Here is a 17,898-nt window from a genome sequence, read left to right on the forward strand (position 1 = left end):
CTGACCTCTGTAATAATAAAAAAAACTGAGTGAATGAATCAAAGATGAAATTGCACAAGCATCATGGTACGTCCACCCCGACCAACAACGAACAAAATGACATGAACAAAAAAGAAAAAAGGAGAGTAGCGTCTTTCATTATTAGTCGAAACGTCTGCATTCCTCCAACGCTTCAATTTTGAATAAAAAGCTCAACACTGGCGGCAAAAGATCTCTGGGATAAGAAATCGCCCTCATACTGCCAAAGACCTTTCAAACAGGGTGGAGGAAACGACAGAGGTTCAGGGCAGTCTATTGCCTTTGGGGTGGTGCAGCAGAGAGTAGGTTGCTGTGGACAATTCAATCTAGGGTTATTCTCATCAGAATCTACAGCAAACCCAACCGACAACAATAGTTCACGCATACATGCCGTCGTCGCAAGCTTAAGCTGACGAAAAAGAGAAAGTATATGAGGACACTGAACTGGTAATTCAGTATGTAACTAGAGATAAAAATCTAATAGACATGGAGGATTGCAATACTGGTGTAGGAGCAAGTGTAGAAGAAACAGTCACGCTAATATATGGCATTGGTAGTAGGAATGAAAGAGGAGAGAGGCTAACTGAGTTCTGCAATAAATTTCAGCTACTAATAGCGAATACTCTACTCAAGAATCACAATAGGAGGAGGTAAACTTGGAAAAAGCCGCAAGATAAAGAAATATTTCAGTTAGATTACATCATGGTTAGGCAGAGATTCCGAAATCAGTTATCCGATTTTAAGGCATACCCAGTAGCAGATCACAATTTAGCAATGATGAAGAGTAGGGTGAGGTTTAAGAGTGTAGTCAGGAAGGATAAGTAAACGAAGAAGTGTTATTCGGAAGTACTAAATAATGAGAAGGTCCACTTGACGTTCTCTGAGGCTATAGATACTACGAGAAGTAATAGCTAAGTAGACAGTTCAGTATAAGAGGAATGAACATCTCTGAAAAGAGAAATCACGGAAATTAGACAGGAAAACGTCGGTACAAAGAAGGTAACTGTGGCGAAAGCTGGGTAACACAAGAAACGCTTCAGCTGATCCACGGAAGAAGGAAATACAAAAACGTACAGGAAAATGTAAAAATACAGTTTACTTAGGAATGTAAGAAACAGGAAGCGCAGGGAAGCTAAGACGAAATGGTTGCAGGATAAATGCGAAAAAATCTAAAAGGATATGACTGTCGGGAGGACAGACTCATCAAACTCAAAACAACCTTTGGTGAAGTTAAAAGCCAGCGTAGTAACATTAAGAGTGCAATACAGAGGAGACAGCAGATGGGAGGAAGGAGTACATTCAAGGCCTCTATGAGGGGGAAAGACTTGTCTGAAGAAGCAATAGGAGAAGAAACACGAGTCGATATATAAGAGGTAGGAGCTCCAGTATTAGAATCAGAATGTAGAAGAACTCTGGAAGACTTACGAACAAATATTTCTAAAATTGTTAAGAGAAATGGCAGCAGAACGACTATTCACATTGGTGTATAGAATGTATTAGTACGGCGATATACCATCTCACTTTCAGAAAAACATCATTTACACAATTTCGAACACTCCAATAGCCGATAAGTGTGAGAATTATCGCACAATCAGCTTAACAGCTCATGCATTCAAGATACAGATGACAATAGTATACAGAAGAATGGAAAAGAAAACTGGGGATGTGTTAAGTGAGATGTGTTGGACAACGATCAGTTTGGCTTTAGAAAATGTAAAGGCATTGCAGAGGCATTTCTGACGTTGTAGCTAATAATGGAAGCAAGACTGAAGAAAAATCAAGACAGGTTCATAAGATTTGTCGACCTCAAAAATCGTTCGACAGTGTAAAATGTGGCAAGATATTCGAAATTCTCAGGAATATCGGCGTAAACTATATGGAAAGAACCAAGAAGGAATAAGAGGAGTGGGAAACGAAGAACGAGATACTCGGAATAAAATGGATGTAAGACAGGAATGTAGTCTTTCTCCTCCATCGAAGAAAGATGACAGCAGTGCGAAGTAGCAGAAATATGAAGAGTGAGAAACTTAACTCAATACTGGTGATCACGAAGTAGATGAAGTTAAGAAATTCTGTTACCTACGCAGTTAAACAAGCAATGACGGACGGAGTAAAAATGACATCAAAAGCAGGCTACTACTGGCAGAAAGGGCATTCCTAACCAAGAGAAATCTACTAGTATGAAATAGACGTCTTAAATTGAGTAAGACATTTTTGAGAATGTACGTTTGAGCACAGCATCGTATTTTAGTGAAATACGTATTGTGGGAAAACCACAAAAGACGAGAATCGAAGAATTTGGATACGGTGTTGCAGAAGATTGTTGAAAATTAGGAGGACTGATTGGGTAAGGAATGAGGAGGTTCTTCAGAGTATCGGCAAGACAAGAAACATACACAAAACTCTAACAAGAAGACGGTAGGACATCTGTTAAGACATCAGCTAATGACTTCCATGGCAACGGATGAAGCTGTAGAAGGTAAAAACTGTTGAGGAAAACAGAGACTGGAATAAACCCAGTGAATGATTCATAACGTAGATTGTAATCACTACTCATTGACAATGAAGAGGAATTCGTGGCGGCCCACGTCGAACTATCCAGTAGACTGATGATTCGAGGGTGGTGCACACCCCACCAAGCCATGCATCCAAGTTGTCAACATAGCACTGTGCAGGCTTCTGGTGGGCTCGGCAATGGTTTGAGCTGCGTTTGCATGGAATGTGATTGGGTCCTCTGGTCCATCTGAACCGATCACTCACTGGAAAATGTTATTTTCGGATACTTGGAGACCATTTGCAGCCGTTCGTGGACTTCATGGCCGCAAACAAGGACGGAATTGTTATGGATTACAAAGCGCCATGTCAGCGGCCACAATTGTTCTTGATTTGTTTGAAGGACATTCTGGACACTTCGAGCGAATGATTTCCACACCTACTGAATATTAATCGGGCATGGACGAAATCCTGCAACGCTGTTTATCTTTTTCAAACATAAAATTGCACGTATTAGTTTACTACGTATTCAGTAATAGTTTCACATACAAAAAGTCAGCAGCATTAAGCCATGCCTGCTACAACGAAACCGTCGACACTACAACATTTCCACTCCATCTAATTTGCCTTCCATCATATGAACAGTCTAGCAAATCACGCTTGTTAGTTACTGGCCAGAATAATACACAGAAGAATAGTATCAGATTCGTTTCAGAAAGGGAAGGGATACTAGTGAGACAATTGTCCCAGTGTGCTGAAAGATAGTTTCAAGGAAACAGCCAAACTTCGAAGAATTTGTGGATACAGAGAAATTCTTTGACAACGTAAGACGAAGTAGGGTGTTCTCAATCCTTAAAAGATTGGGACAAAAATACACAGACAGACGAATGTTCTGTACAAACTCAAAGTGTGAGGAATAAAATTGAAAATGTGTAAGACGATGTTGAAGCTTATCATCCAGTTCAACTTTTAGGTCGAAGGAACAATAAAAAAAGTGAAAGAAAATTTCGAAAAATAAATACTCGGCGGTTATAATTAAATAGGGCTGCTTACTGAGGTCCAGGGTGAATTGTAATTATAGTACGGCACCGTAAAGTGGCAGAGGGTCTAGACTAGTATTAGACTTAGTACGTTACCACAGGACAGATTTACGTTGGAAAAAATAGTTACAATTTTGCCCACAAAGTGCAAATCTGGATCTGTAAATGCAAGAAAGACGTTCAGAAATGTTTTCATATCTAATGGATTAGTACGGCATGTTGGCAGAAAGGTCAAAGAAGGATGAAAAACACATGCTGATTCTATTATTAACCGCCACTCACACATTTCTTCAATATAAGAGCCGGAGACGTCGACGAGATGGTGTACAGCGCCAGATTTGCCCCTGGTGGACGACCGTAGTTACTTGCCACACTGGACTTCCGTGAGTAGCAGCACTTTAATGATAACCCGCTGGTGTAAGTTCAAGGGGGGCCAGCAGCGAGTGCTGCTAATGTTAGCAGACGATGTACACCTGCTAGCCGGATGTAAAAAAGACTTAGTAGACCTGTTGAAAGGAATGGACAGAAGACATAAAATGAAATATAGCCTGAGGATAAAACAGGACAAACATGAAGAAAATTAAGAGTACTAGGAATGACATAATGACTTGATTAGCAAAAAAATATGGAAAGATACAGTATTAGATGTAGTAAAATAGTTTTTCTCTCAAAAAATCTAGATTACACAGTGGTCGAAGCGAGGAAGACACCAGGGGCTGATTCGCACAGACGCAGATCTCTTTCTTAAATAAAGTACCTCTCTTCTGACTGATGTGTTGCGGCCAGTCACGAATTGCCCTGTCGTCCCAGCTACTGAATCACAAAGTAGCACTAGCATCCAGCGTCCAGATTTGCTCACTGAATGTATTCCGACATCTGTGTTCACCCACATCCACTACAGGTGTCTCTAGTACCATAGAAATTACTGCCTGTTGTCTCAATACGTTTGCCATCATCCTGTCCTTCTCTCTTGTCAATGTTCTTCATACGTTCGCATTCTCACCGAGTCTGCGGAGACCGCCTCACCCCTTATCTCATCATTCCACCCAAGTTTCAACATCCTTCAGTAGCATCCGGTTTTCCCACTGTTCACTACCACAAAATGCTGTGATCCAGATGTACGTTCTCAGCAATTTATTCCTCAGATTATGGCAGATGTTTGATACCAGCAGACTTCTTCTGGCTAGGGAAGTCCTCTTTGCTTGTGACAGTCTGCTTTTTATGTCCTCATTGGTTCGTCTGTCAAATGTTATTTTGCTTCCAAGGAAGTAATTTCCTGGACTTGGTCTACTTCGTGATCCCTAATACTGATGCTTCATTTACCACTAAATTCCGATTAAAATTAGTTGATAGTTGACATGTCCAATGTTGCAGCTGTTTTCCTCCAATCTGAGCGCTCAACGTCACGCCCGAACCGTTCACCTTGCCAAACTGCCGCAATAATTAGTTCACTCCCTGTTCCTTGTCTGATGGTTTTGGATTCTGAATCCAGGGTCCACCCCTTTTATTTCGTATTTCACTACACAAGATAATCACACACACACACACACACACACACACACACACACACACACACACACACAAGGATGCTAACGAAATCCACATATTTCATATACAACACTTAGCAAACACTGATGGATCCCTCCGCACAAGACGTGATTCAGGGTCATTTACACAGTTATTAAAACCACAAAGGTTAGACAAGATTCACGCGACATGGCTTGAAGGCCAATTTTTTAAGGCTGTCAGTTAACTGTTGCGACTGCGACACCTAAGTCATAAATACAACCGCATTTCGTGGCGTAATGGCATAGCATAGTGGTTAGCGCTGTAGAAGATTTAAGGTCTAATCTCATCAAATACAGCGGAGTTTTTTATTTTTGTACAGCCAACCTAATGTCTTCACCTATAATTTTTATCCATTTAATAGTTATATATATATATATTTCTAACAGTTCGCCATGTCGTTTTCATCACCATACTGACTTTTCTATTTGCTATTATTTTTTTATCAGTCTGTTTTTATTTGGAATCTGCTTGCGTCGCTTATAATCTGCAATCAAGTGCCAACTGGGAGTGCTCATATGTTGGTAACACGGCATGCCATGTAGCCAGTGTGAGGATAGTTTCAGGTAAACAATGACAGTGAGAAATTACAGTTTGCTTTTACCGCTAAAACTGAAATCTTGCTGCGGAAGATGGCTATGCAGGCAAGCATATTAAGAAATTTTTATTTCCTGAGCTTGATCGTAGTGGTTAGTCTTAATAGCAATGAACAAAGCGATCGTGATTTTAGTCTCTCCCACAGATTGTCGATCGCCATTTTCAACATTGGACGTTGAACTTAGGTTAGGACATGACTTCAAAATCAGGGCTACAAAACCCAACGTATGTCGCATTTTAGTCAGTGGTCACTTAGAAACTTTCGACAGAGGATCTGCCATTTCTGTCATACCTTGCAGCGGCCGCTTCCAACATTATACTGTTATACTCCAAGTGACCCACCTGTTTGTGCGTCGCGTACAACCAAGAGGTAGCCGACAGCGGATGTGGCAACACTGCAGCGGCAAGTGACAGACGTCAACGATCTAGTAATTTTAATCGGACTGCAGTTACTTTCTTGCTACGCAGCGTCCCTTTTGTCTTTCTTCATTTTACTCTGAATAATGTTGATTCCATTCAACACGTGCAGTAATTTTCAGGTCACCCAGAACAAGTTCAGAACAAGACTACAGATGAACTCGGTACGGGTGGAAGAGTATCTGCCTAATTGTTTCAAACTTCATCGAAACGTGTGCCAAAGAGCGGCTAGCAAATGGTCCACTTGACTCGGATTGGCAATTTTGGTTTAATCTTGCGTCCCGAAACAACACCACGTTACTGAACAAGGGGCGCAAAAACATTTACTATCATGTGCGGGAAAATTTTGTAAGTCTCCATCCCAACAGAATAAATGTCAAAAAAATCGCAACCTTCTGTGGTAGTATAGTTTACCCTGAATAAGTGGTAGCATGATTCTTCGTATTTAAATCAGTATAGTTATGGGGAAAGAAGAAACAATGTCTGTCAAACGGAGGGAAAAATTATGCAAGTCTCCGTTTCATCAACAGGCATAAGAATCGGGAATTTTCAAAGACACATTACCTTAACCCGAGTATTTCATGTAATACACTTCATTATAAGTGCATCAAATATTTGTATGGGGACGTAACAATCACTTACTAATTACCACCTTGATACTAGTTCACACACGTGGCCAAGTTGTGGTAGCCAACCCCAGTACAGAAGTTCGGACACACATGATTATTTCTGTCGTATCTTGCACTCATGCACTGTCGTATAATTATGTACTCGTATGTTGTATCAGTTTATCTGGCCCACCTCCCTATTAACGCCCGTTGACACAGTTTCGTGCCAAAGTGAATAGGCACATTTTCATGAGACAGAGTTCTAATTCTCCGCACAAATTTATTATTTCGTCATCTAACTACACGAAACTGTAGTAAGCTACTGTTTATTTTAGGAACAAAACTACACTTTAACAATGTGGCAGTAGCTCCAACGGACCACATGGCGGGAAACCAAGTACACAAAGAAAACATATCACAAATCAAAAAGAATGCCCCAAAATATCACTGTTAAAGAAACACCGCATTTAAACGCATTAGATTAATTAACTTCTGTTACGCGCAGAGCAATATCACGACCTTGAGCTTAAGGTCCACGGTGCGTGCTTGACCAAGGCCCTAACGCAAAGTTCTTTCTGAAATTTAATCAGATTACGAAGATAAACTACGTCATGGGGGTTTCGCGGTGATCTCACTCTTGATTTCAACACCTGGACCTTAGTAACGAACAGACTTGAAACATTGTAATACCTTCGATAATATTACCATAAAAGCGAGAGCTAACTCTTCAGCGTCTGCACAGCGCCGCTACTCAGGAACCAGTATCCGGCGGGCCACATCGCCCAACAGTTCCACGTTCAAAAGCGGGGGTGGAGGGGGTGGTTCGCCAACCTGACGGAGCCAATGCTCGTGCCTTTCCGACCTCTCTGACCTGACTTGCACACTTTGTCTTTGCCAAACTTGTTCGGGCATGGGGGTTGGTGCTACCCTACCACAGAACCACTCTACTCGTGCGACGCTACAACTTCTCAGTAAGGCTTTCTGCTACTTCACATAATTTCTCACCAGTTTGAACAAGGGAAAGGATGCAGGGAAACGTGGAAAACACTAAATAAGAGCAATAAATAAATAAACAAACGCCGTTTGGTGCATTCTCTCCTTTTTGTTACTAACTGATTTATTTCTGCAGAGAAAAACACTCTCGCTATTAATTCTCTTGTACTGGAAATTTAATGAGAAAAATGTGGAACGGTGTTAGAAGTTCATTTTCAACAATCTCGGGTATCTTCGAAGAAAATGGACTCAGGGCTGTCATTCCGATTGAACGACAGTCCAGTACATTTCTTCAATTGGCGCCACGAGGAGAAGACCCTAATCTCCACGCTACACCAATCTGTTATTTTTTTCCACATGTTATGCTGGGGTAGGTTCAAAGTACATTGTTTGAAATAGTTAGCCCGCATCTCGTGGTCGTGCGGTAGCGTTCTCGTTTCCCACACCCGGGTTCGATTCCCGACGGGGTCAGGGATTTTCTCTGCCTCGTGATGGCTGGGTGTTGTGTGATGTCCTTAGGTTAGTTAGCTTTAAGTAGTTCTAAGTTCTAGGGGACTGATGACCTAAGATGCTAAGTCCCATAGTTCTCAGAGCCATGTTTTTGAAATAGTTAATTTGAGAAGACCACAGAAAAGGATATCATTGACACAGTGACCATTGTCGCAGACATTCAGGACATTACAAAACTTCTATAAATGAAATCATCTTAAGTAGCTAATCACAGTTATACAGGTTGGTACCCATTACGTAAACACACTGAAATGTCTTACGACATAAGAACCAAATACTCATATGAAGGGTGACTGTTAGTGTATCTCAACAAAAAACACAGTATATTCCATGAAAATCATCGAAAAAGAAGTAAGCGTTCAATGCAATCAATAATATAAGACACCCATCCTTCAATATCCCCACACACACTTTCTGATTTGCATACTACCTAGTAACCAATCAGAAACTCTGATAAAGAGAATACATATTTTAAACTGATCACTACTGGAGACAATTTGCTCGTAATGAAACTCCTAATAAAATATTTGAGACTGATCACTATTTGAGTCTATTTGCTGATAATGAGCCTCTTCATAAATAATCTATAATTAACTCCAAATCGGAAATTAAACTAGTACAAAATTATACAGTGGCACATTATGTAGGTCACAAGTTTCATGGGAGAAGCAATTTTGTATTTTAACACATAAGATCACTAAATAAATAAACAAACGCAGTTTTGGTCTATTTTCTCCTGCTTTTTACCACCTGGTTTATTTCTGCAGAGAAAACCCTCTCGCTATTAGTTCTCTTGTACCGGAAATTTAATGAGAAAAATGTGGAACGGTACAACAAGTTCCGTTTCAATATAATACAGTTAACGTGTGTCATTAAAGTCTAGTACGAATTATAACGGTATTGCCACTGCTTTGCATCCAATCCACGTTTATTACCTGTGTCTGCCCATAGATTCCGCCTTCTTTCCTAATAATTTCGGATCTCTACGTCAGATATTGACATGCAACTATAGGACAAGGGCACTCAAAGTATACGGCTGGAACACTGTTGAGACCTCTTCGCTTGTTGAATGACGCAGCATGGAGTGCAGTGGAGCAGATCAATAAGAGCGCCGGGTGCTGACGATACAACATTAGCGGGACAAGAATTTACTAGAGTAAAGTTTACAACCGTATATTCTCCTCTGTGGGGGCGTCCAGGCCGGCGACGGTGCGGCACGCAGTTTCGAAACTTCCTGACATTGCCCTAGAAAGCTTCAGCGGACGTAGTCCTCGGCAGACAGCTTACGTAATCACAGTGCCGGGTGGAAGGCAGGCCTCGTAGGCGAACGGCGTTGTCTGTATGCCAGGCGTGGCTTCGCAGGACCTCCAGAGCACTCTGCTTGACGTCGAGGGGTGACCTCTCAGCAAGTCTGCGTGGTGCGGAGGTGAAGAAGAGCATAGCACTTGCCCCCACGTAAGGCAGGGGGTGTCAGTGACTGATAACAGATACCGCTGCAGTAGTTAGCTCACCTCCCGAATGTTACGACACGTGGACAGTGTGTCAATCACCATCATTTCAGCTCATCAAGCCGTAGGTAGCAGTCTCCAGGTCTTATCATCAATGGTTGCAAGGCTGGAAGCTCACGGCGACCAAGCGTTGTCACCAGACAGGTACCACTCTCGGAGGCAGAAGTCATATCGCTGAACAATAGCAGCGCATCACTGGTTGGGCCTGATAGCTAGTGTAAAGCAGTATAAAGACTGCCGCAAAGGCTCGGAAGTCCGAGGATGTCTTACTACCAGTTTGAGGCAGTGACAGTACGATGGGCCTGTGATGAACTAGTGTTACCTACATTTCCGAATGGCTTTAAAAACTGCAAGTTTTTTGCTTTTTCGCCATATCATCAGGCTGATAGGTGATCTCGCAAAGCTTTTAATCTTTCTGTCGAGATCGCACTCTGCTTTTACAAAGATGTAATGGCTCCTACATCGATACTCCGCAAGCCACCTTACGGCGCCTGGTGCAGGATACCACGTACCACTACTAGCCATTTCCATTCCTATTCCACTCTCTAACAGAACGAGGCAAAAATGACTGTTTATATGCCTCCATATGAGCCCTAATTTCTCGTATTTGGTACTTACGCGCAATATAGGTTGGGGGCAATACAATCGTTTCCTCCAGGAATTCCCATCTGTGTTCCCGAAGGGTCTCCGTAACACTTGCACCTTCTTTTAACCTACCAGTAACAAATTGAATTGCCCGCATCTGAATTGCTTCAATGTCTTCCTTTAATTCCACCAGGTACCTATCCCAAACATTCGAGCAGTAGTGAAGAACAGGTCACACTAGCGTCCTGTATGCAGTCTCCTTTACAGATGAACCACACTTTCCCAGAATTCTCCCAGTGAACCAAAGTCGACCATTCGCCTTGCGTACCACAATCCTCAAGTGCTCGTCCCATCTTTGCAGCGTTTCGCGCAGATATTTAGTTAATGTCACTGTGTTAAAGAGCACACGACAATGCCGTATCCGAACATTACGGGTTTGTTTCTTCTACTCGTACATATTGAATAACGTTTGTAATATATCTTCATATTCGATGAATTATTCTGATACAATTCTACCCTTGAATGACGTTTACTAATTTTCTGTCTTCGTACTCGCAGAATCCATGAGCAAAGTAGTTTCATACAATAGCTATGCCATAAGCGCATAATTAGTCTTTGTAGTACTCTCTCTGGTGGTTGTTAAAAAAATCTTCCGAGATTGTCTTCATGCCGATTAGCCTGAGCATTGTTTGAAGAATTGTAATCTGAATATTGAGATTTATGACAAAAACTAAGTGATACGAAATTGTACGATTAAAAGGGATATATATATATATATATATATATATATATATTGCTCCTTCATACAAAAGGTGTGTAACAATTTACATTATTTGACATTTGAGAATTAATGATATTCATCGATATATTGCGTAGTTGTTAATCAGAAGGTACCTTCCGAAAGACTGGATACGATCCTGCATTTAATAATCCAAGAGCTCCATTACTTCTTCGGTAGGTTAAACTTCATCAAAGCCAAATATCCGCTTGATCTGAGGTTTCCCGACTGATTATACAACGCTCCCAAAAATACGAGGCATTTTATTTGTACAGATTAACAGAGAATGCCGCAAACACTAGCCTGCAGAGAAGAAGAATCATCGCCTGATTACTTTCTAACAAGTAAAATTTCTGAATCATTTTGAGTGACTGAGTTCTTACTCGGTCTCCTATTATGAATGATTGATTGCTCGAACGAATTGAGAACTACATAACAACATAATTACATAGCTAGGAGGAAAAATTACACGTTTTTCTACATTTAGAGCTAGCTCCAATTCATCAAACCAACTCACTGCAAAGGTTATTTTGCTGAGTTTACGATTCAAAATAAGGCAATCTCTTCCAAGTTTATTCCGCTTTCCACTATTGAAATGGAACTTGTTGTACCGTTCCACGTTTTTATGATTAAATTTCCAGTACAAGAGAATTAACAGCGAGAAGGTTTTCTCTGCAGAAGTAATTCAGGTGGTAAAAAGCAGGAGAGAATGGACCAAATGGCGTTTGTTTATTTATTTATTGATCTTATGTGTTAAAATACAAAGTTACTATTCCCATGAAATCTGTGACCTACGTAATGTGCCTCTGATTGCTTTCTGCCTGTTGGCCTTTCTGGTGGCGACACAGCGCATTGGTATAGCTGCACAGCCTCCTCGTAGATTAAATACAATGAGGTGACAAAAGCCCTAAGACTGCGATTTGCACGTATACAGAAATCGGTACTATCGCGTACACAAGGTATAAAAGGGCAGTGCATTGGCGAAGCAGTCAATTGCACTCACGTGATTTACGTGGAAAGGTCTATGACGAGGTTATGGCGGCATGACTGGAAGTAACAGATTTTGAGCGCGGAATGGTAGCTGGAGCTAGACACATCGGACACTCCATTTGGGAAATCGTTAGTGAATTCTGTATTCCGAAATTCACAGTATCAAGAGTGTTCCGAGAACACCAAATTTCAGGCATTACTACTCACACGGACAACACAGTGGCGGACGGTCTTTACTTAACGTTCAAGAGCAGTGGCGTTTGCGTAGAGTTGGCAGTACTAATAGACAAACAACACTGCATGAAATAACAACAGAAATCAATGAGCGATGTTTGGCAGTCGACAATCGATGCGAATGCCTTTGCTCACAGCGCGACATCGCCTATAGCATCTGTCCTGACATAATCATATCGGTTGGGCCCTTGACGTCCGGAAAACTGTGGTGTGGTCAGATGAGTCCCGACTGAATTTAGTAAGATCCGATGATATGGTTAGAATGTGGTGCAGACCCCACGAAGCAATGGATCCAGATTGTCAAAAAGGCACTGTGCAAGCTGGTGGTTAATGGTACGGTCTCTGTTTCCATGGGATGGACTCGCTCGTCAGGTCTGTCTCGATCGATCATTGACTATAAATGGTAATGTTTGGTTATTAGGAGTCCATTTTCAGCCATTAATAGTCTACATGCTCCCAAACAATAATGGAATTTATATGGATGACAATCCGCCATTTCACAGGGCCACAACTGTTCGCGACTGGTTAGATGAACATTCTCGACAGTTCGACTGAATGATTTGGCCATCCATGGACCGTTTATGAGACATAATCGTGAGGTCAGTTTGCTCACAGAAACCTGCAGCGGCAACATTTTCGCAATTGAAGTTAAAATCTTCTGGGTTATTAGGCTGCGCCATGTCTCTTCTAAAACGGTAGACGTTTCGACCCCTCTCCTGGGACATTACTCAGGATGTTCTGCTATCCACTACTGGTAGAACACTCTAGCATCCTGAGGAAGATACCAGCAGAGGGGTCGAAACGTCAACCATTATAGAAGAAACATGACGTGGCCTAATAACCCATAAGATTTTAACTTCAGTGACAACGGCCACGAAAGCCTGCAGACTTACATTTTCCCAGTTATTGATGGCTGTGGAGACAGCATGGTTTAATATTTCTGCAGGGGATTTCCAACGACTTGTTGAGTCATGCCACTTCGAGCTGCCGAGTAGCTGTACTCAGTTAGCCAAAAGGAGCTCTAACACGATATTAGGAGGTATCATATGACTTTCGTCACCTCAGCGGATATTTAGCAAATATTTATGCCCAAATAATGATTGACAACGATTTGCATTAGTTTATTTGTATAAGCTTTATAATATGTCACTGTAATATGAAGATTGTGAGTTGCCGTAGTTCACTGTTCACTTGCTCTGACCTGTCTTGAATTCTGGCCTAGTCCTGAATTCAGCGAAAAATTACTATTGCATGTAGAAGGTCCAGTTTGCATTTTCTTGTTTGTGAATGTAGTTCAATCCTGACGTTGTCTTGTGTTACTATTGATACTGTCTTGATACGAGCTGTGTGCCTGCTTATACGGGCTTGTAATGGACAGATGTGCGTTTGGAAACTGTTTGTACCAGGGTTGGAACTTAAATAGTGGCAACTAGTTATTCACAAGCGATAAAAAGGTGTTACATGTTTCTCACCTGTTATTCTCCTTCAGAGTAGTCACCAGTGTTGTGTAGAGCCTGTTGCCAGCGATATGGAAGGCGTAGTATACCATTAGCAGAGCCGGTTCTCTTGATAGTGCCAATGGAGCGGTCTACTACCTGCCGAATCTCTGCAACAGTTCTGAAGCGAATGCTACGAAGTGGGTCCTTCATCTTTGGAATCAAATCAAAGTCACCTGCGACCGCTTTGCGAAAGTAGCGGCGACACTTTGTGCACAACCCACCCAACATTTTTCACGACAATCCGCGGGCTCATACAGCGCAAGCTGTGGCTCCTCTGTTCGGTCGATGGGATTGGAAAGTACTGTACGATCCACCATACTTCCCCGACGTACGTCCTTGTGACTTTGATTTGATTCCGAAGATGAAGGAACCACTTCGTGGCATTCGCTTCAGAACTGTTCCAGAGATTCAACAGGCAGCAGACTGCTCCATTCTTTTGTATCGGCTGTGAATAAATAGTTGCCACTATATAAGTTCTGATCCTCGTATGATGTAAGGCGAAAGTATGAAACGGGCATTGCCAGCTCATCAATCTTCTATGTATATTTACGTTCCGTTGCTTCTGGAGGATACAGCAGTAACTAAGGACGGAAGACTACATAAGACAGTTACCAAGAGATGGCACAGGTTAGTGGAGCATCCACGATGGCAACCAGGAACAATGAAATGTCGCTGGAAGGAGAAGGTCAGAAATAGCGGAGACAGAGCAAGTCTAGAGAGGAGGCTGAGCGAAGTAGTGAGATGGAATTGAAAACATTAGCACACGATATGAAATGATGGAGGACAGCATCGAACCAGGTGAAAGTCTGAAAACATAATTAAAAACCGACCTTCAATTTATAGCTATTAAAATACCTTTTCTGTGATTGCTAAGAAATTCTGTGCAATAACCCACGTGTACATTTGCTATAGATGACGCACGCATAGAGAGGATGTACGTAAACTGCAAGTGCAGCATAGAGAGAGTTAAGAAAGGCTTGGATGCCTACTACTCGCTGAGGACCAGGTATCCAGAGATGATGATGAATCGTGACCCAATGGGAGCCGACGTTGTGAGCACCATGGAACACATGTAAGTACCAATGAAACCCATCCTACAGTTTTGTGTCCTCTTTTCAAATACTGATCATTCTTTTTCAGTCGAATAACTGACAGTGTAAATCCACACATGATAAATTACGCTGGAAATGTGTAACGCAGTACTGCAGCTTATCATCCTGTTCTACTGGTACCTCGAAGAAACAGTAATACGTTTTTCTTACTGAAGAATTGACCAAATTCTTAATAAGTTCCGACCCCCTCATGAAGATTAAATTCCGGACCCAATATGCCACGATTCAGAGATACGCAAGTATTTTCAACGTTTAACGCTGTCGAATTATGACTCTCTGTTTTTCTTAAATGAAACTAATTTTCTGTAATTTTGGGAAGAACACTATAAGAATTCTTTGAGAAAGTACGTGTATGTAATCTGGTCAATTACTTACATGATAACAGCGGCGCAAATTATTTGAAAATTTTGAGAAAAGGTCTGTTACACAGCGAAGGAAGTAAACGAAGTCGAAACACAGATACAGTTATTACGGTTATTTTCATGACTAGCATGTCAAGTGCTCAAAATTTGACTTTGGTCACCGATATATTCAGTTCCCGACAGACGAAACCATACGCTGAATTTCCTCTGTACTTATCACGTCACTGGGCCTCGTGATACGGTATTTCTTGCGTTGAGAATTCCTCAGTGTCTCCTTTGATACTTGAATTTGGGCCCTTAGGTTTAAAGGGTGGAATAGATTGACTGTGTTTCTGTTACCAGTACAATATTTAAACATTTGTTTATAACATGAATAAACAGAATCATAGAGACAAAGATCTGACTTGATCACAATAACTGGCTACAACCACCAGTTTCGCAAACTGGACGTCTCCAAGGTTAAACATTAATAAAGCAACAAATTGTTAATATGAAACTTACTGGCAGATTAAAACTGTATGCCGGACCTAGACTCGAACTCGGGACCTTTGCCTTTCGTGGGCAAGTGCTCTACCAACTGAGCTACCCAAGGTAGGAGACGAGGTACTGGCCGAAGTACAGCTGTGAGGATGGGGCGTGAGTCGTGCTTGGGTAGCTCAGTTGGTAGAGCACTTGCCCGCGAAAGGCAAAGATCCCATGTTAAAGTCTCGGTCCGGCACAAAATTTTAATCTGCCAGGAAGTTTCATATCAGTGCACACTCCGCTGCAGAGTGATAATCTCATTCTGGAAATTGTTAATAGACTCCCATATTAAATAAAGAGTTTAAAATCATAATTATTACCTCCTCAGCACAACAAGTTACAACCACTGGAGTCATAAACAGAACACTTCCAAAGTGAAATTTTAACAACAGCAGCAAAGACTCAGATTGAATAAAATTTAAATTAATTTACATCGTTATTAAAGCAACCTAAGAAAATGATCCGAACCAAGGAAACTTCAGAGATACATTGAGTCTAAAAGATCAAATGTCTACCACAAATACTATAAAAATTAAGAACATTACCTTCCCTTCTGCAGGATCACACATGTTTGTCGTTTGAAAACTGCCATAAACATGCACCTTCTCAAAAGACCCTCAGTCACACCCCACTAAAAAGGCGCAAGAAAATACCATAGAAACTAACCTGCAAAATTACAGTGAAGAAACAGAAAATACATATGTATTATTCTGTTAGCAACGCAAGCTACATGTGGACATGACCAGTATAAATGTCTAGAAAATGGGCGTACTGGCGAATATGGGGTTTGGCAAGCATAAAAAAAGCAGAAGAAATTCGCGCCGTATGTACGAGGGGATTTTGTTACTCAAATGTAGGCCCAAGGTGGCTTACTACGAAGGGCAACAAAACGGAGCGTAGAATACCGTCGACGTATCGTCGTGCTGTAAAGGTACCGTGGAGAACAACCAAACGTGTCCTGCTACGAAATGCAATGCCACCCCAGCCCGTCACTACTGTATGGTTGGCGAGAGCCACTTCGGTATCGTATTTCTCTACAGGGCATCTACAGACAAGTCCTCACTGGTCGTCGGGGCTCGGTCCGAAGCGGGACTCATCGCTGGCGACAATTCTACTCCAGTCAATGAGATCAGGCCACGATGACCATCGAAGACCTGTCTGGACAGCAATAGGATACGAACATCACTGTCAAGCACCATACAGCCCGAGGAGTTATAATCTGGGGATCCATATTACGTGTCATCTGCGAAACTGTGACAGCACTGTGGTACATCGTCGATATTCTGCGCCCCTTTTGTTGCCCTGCATGGCAAAGCATCCTGGGCTCAAATTTCAGCAAGATAAGGCCCCATGCACATCGAAAGGGTTCCTAAAGATTACCTTATAGCTTGTCAAACGTTGCCTCGGCGAGCGAGATTGTTGGACCTCAACCGAATTTCGAGCCCTGTGAGCATGGCCTTCAACCAGCTCGGGATTCTGACGATCTAACGCGCCAGGTGGATAGAATTTGGCACAACATCCCTTAGAAGAAGATCCAACAACTCTGTCAACCAATTACAAGAAGAATAACGGTTTAACTGCTTACATAAAGCCCAGACGTGGAGCAATATTTTACTAATTTGCTCAATTTGTCACACACTCTCTCTTGAATAAGTAATCCATATTACACTCCTGGAAATTGAAATAAGAACACCGTGAATTGATTGTCCCAGGAAGGGGAAACCTTATTGACATATTCCTGGGGTCAGATACATCACATGATCACACTGACAGAACCACATCACATAGACACAGGCTACAGAGCATGCACAATGTCGGCACTAGTACAGTGTATATCCACCTTTCGCAGCAATGCAGGCTGCTATTCTCCCATGGAGACGATCGTAGAGATGCTGGATGTAGTCCTGTGGAACGGCTTGCCATGCCATTTCCACCTGATTCCTCAGTTGGACCAGCGTTCGTGCTGGACGTGCAGACCGCGTGAGACGACGCTTCATCCACTCCCAAACATGCTCAATGGGGGACAGATCCGGAGATCTCGCTGGCCAGGGTAGTTGACTTACACC

At 42.0% G+C, this 17,898-nt stretch overlaps 1 protein-coding gene across 1 annotated transcript in view; it reads left to right on the forward strand.

Moving 5' to 3' along the window:
* The window catches only part of LOC126272158 (retinol-binding protein pinta-like), a 260,190-nt gene that overhangs the window by 174,744 nt on the left and 67,548 nt on the right, over positions 1–17,898 (forward strand). Inside the window, exon 3 of the mRNA XM_049974791.1 lies at positions 14,749–14,908. Coding sequence (XP_049830748.1) covers positions 14,749–14,908 — 160 coding nt within the window. The remainder of the gene's footprint in view (positions 1–14,748; positions 14,909–17,898) is intronic.

This window comes from Schistocerca gregaria, chromosome 5 (genome assembly GCF_023897955.1).
Source record: "Schistocerca gregaria isolate iqSchGreg1 chromosome 5, iqSchGreg1.2, whole genome shotgun sequence".
NCBI classification, from domain to species: Eukaryota; Metazoa; Arthropoda; class Insecta; order Orthoptera; family Acrididae; genus Schistocerca; species Schistocerca gregaria.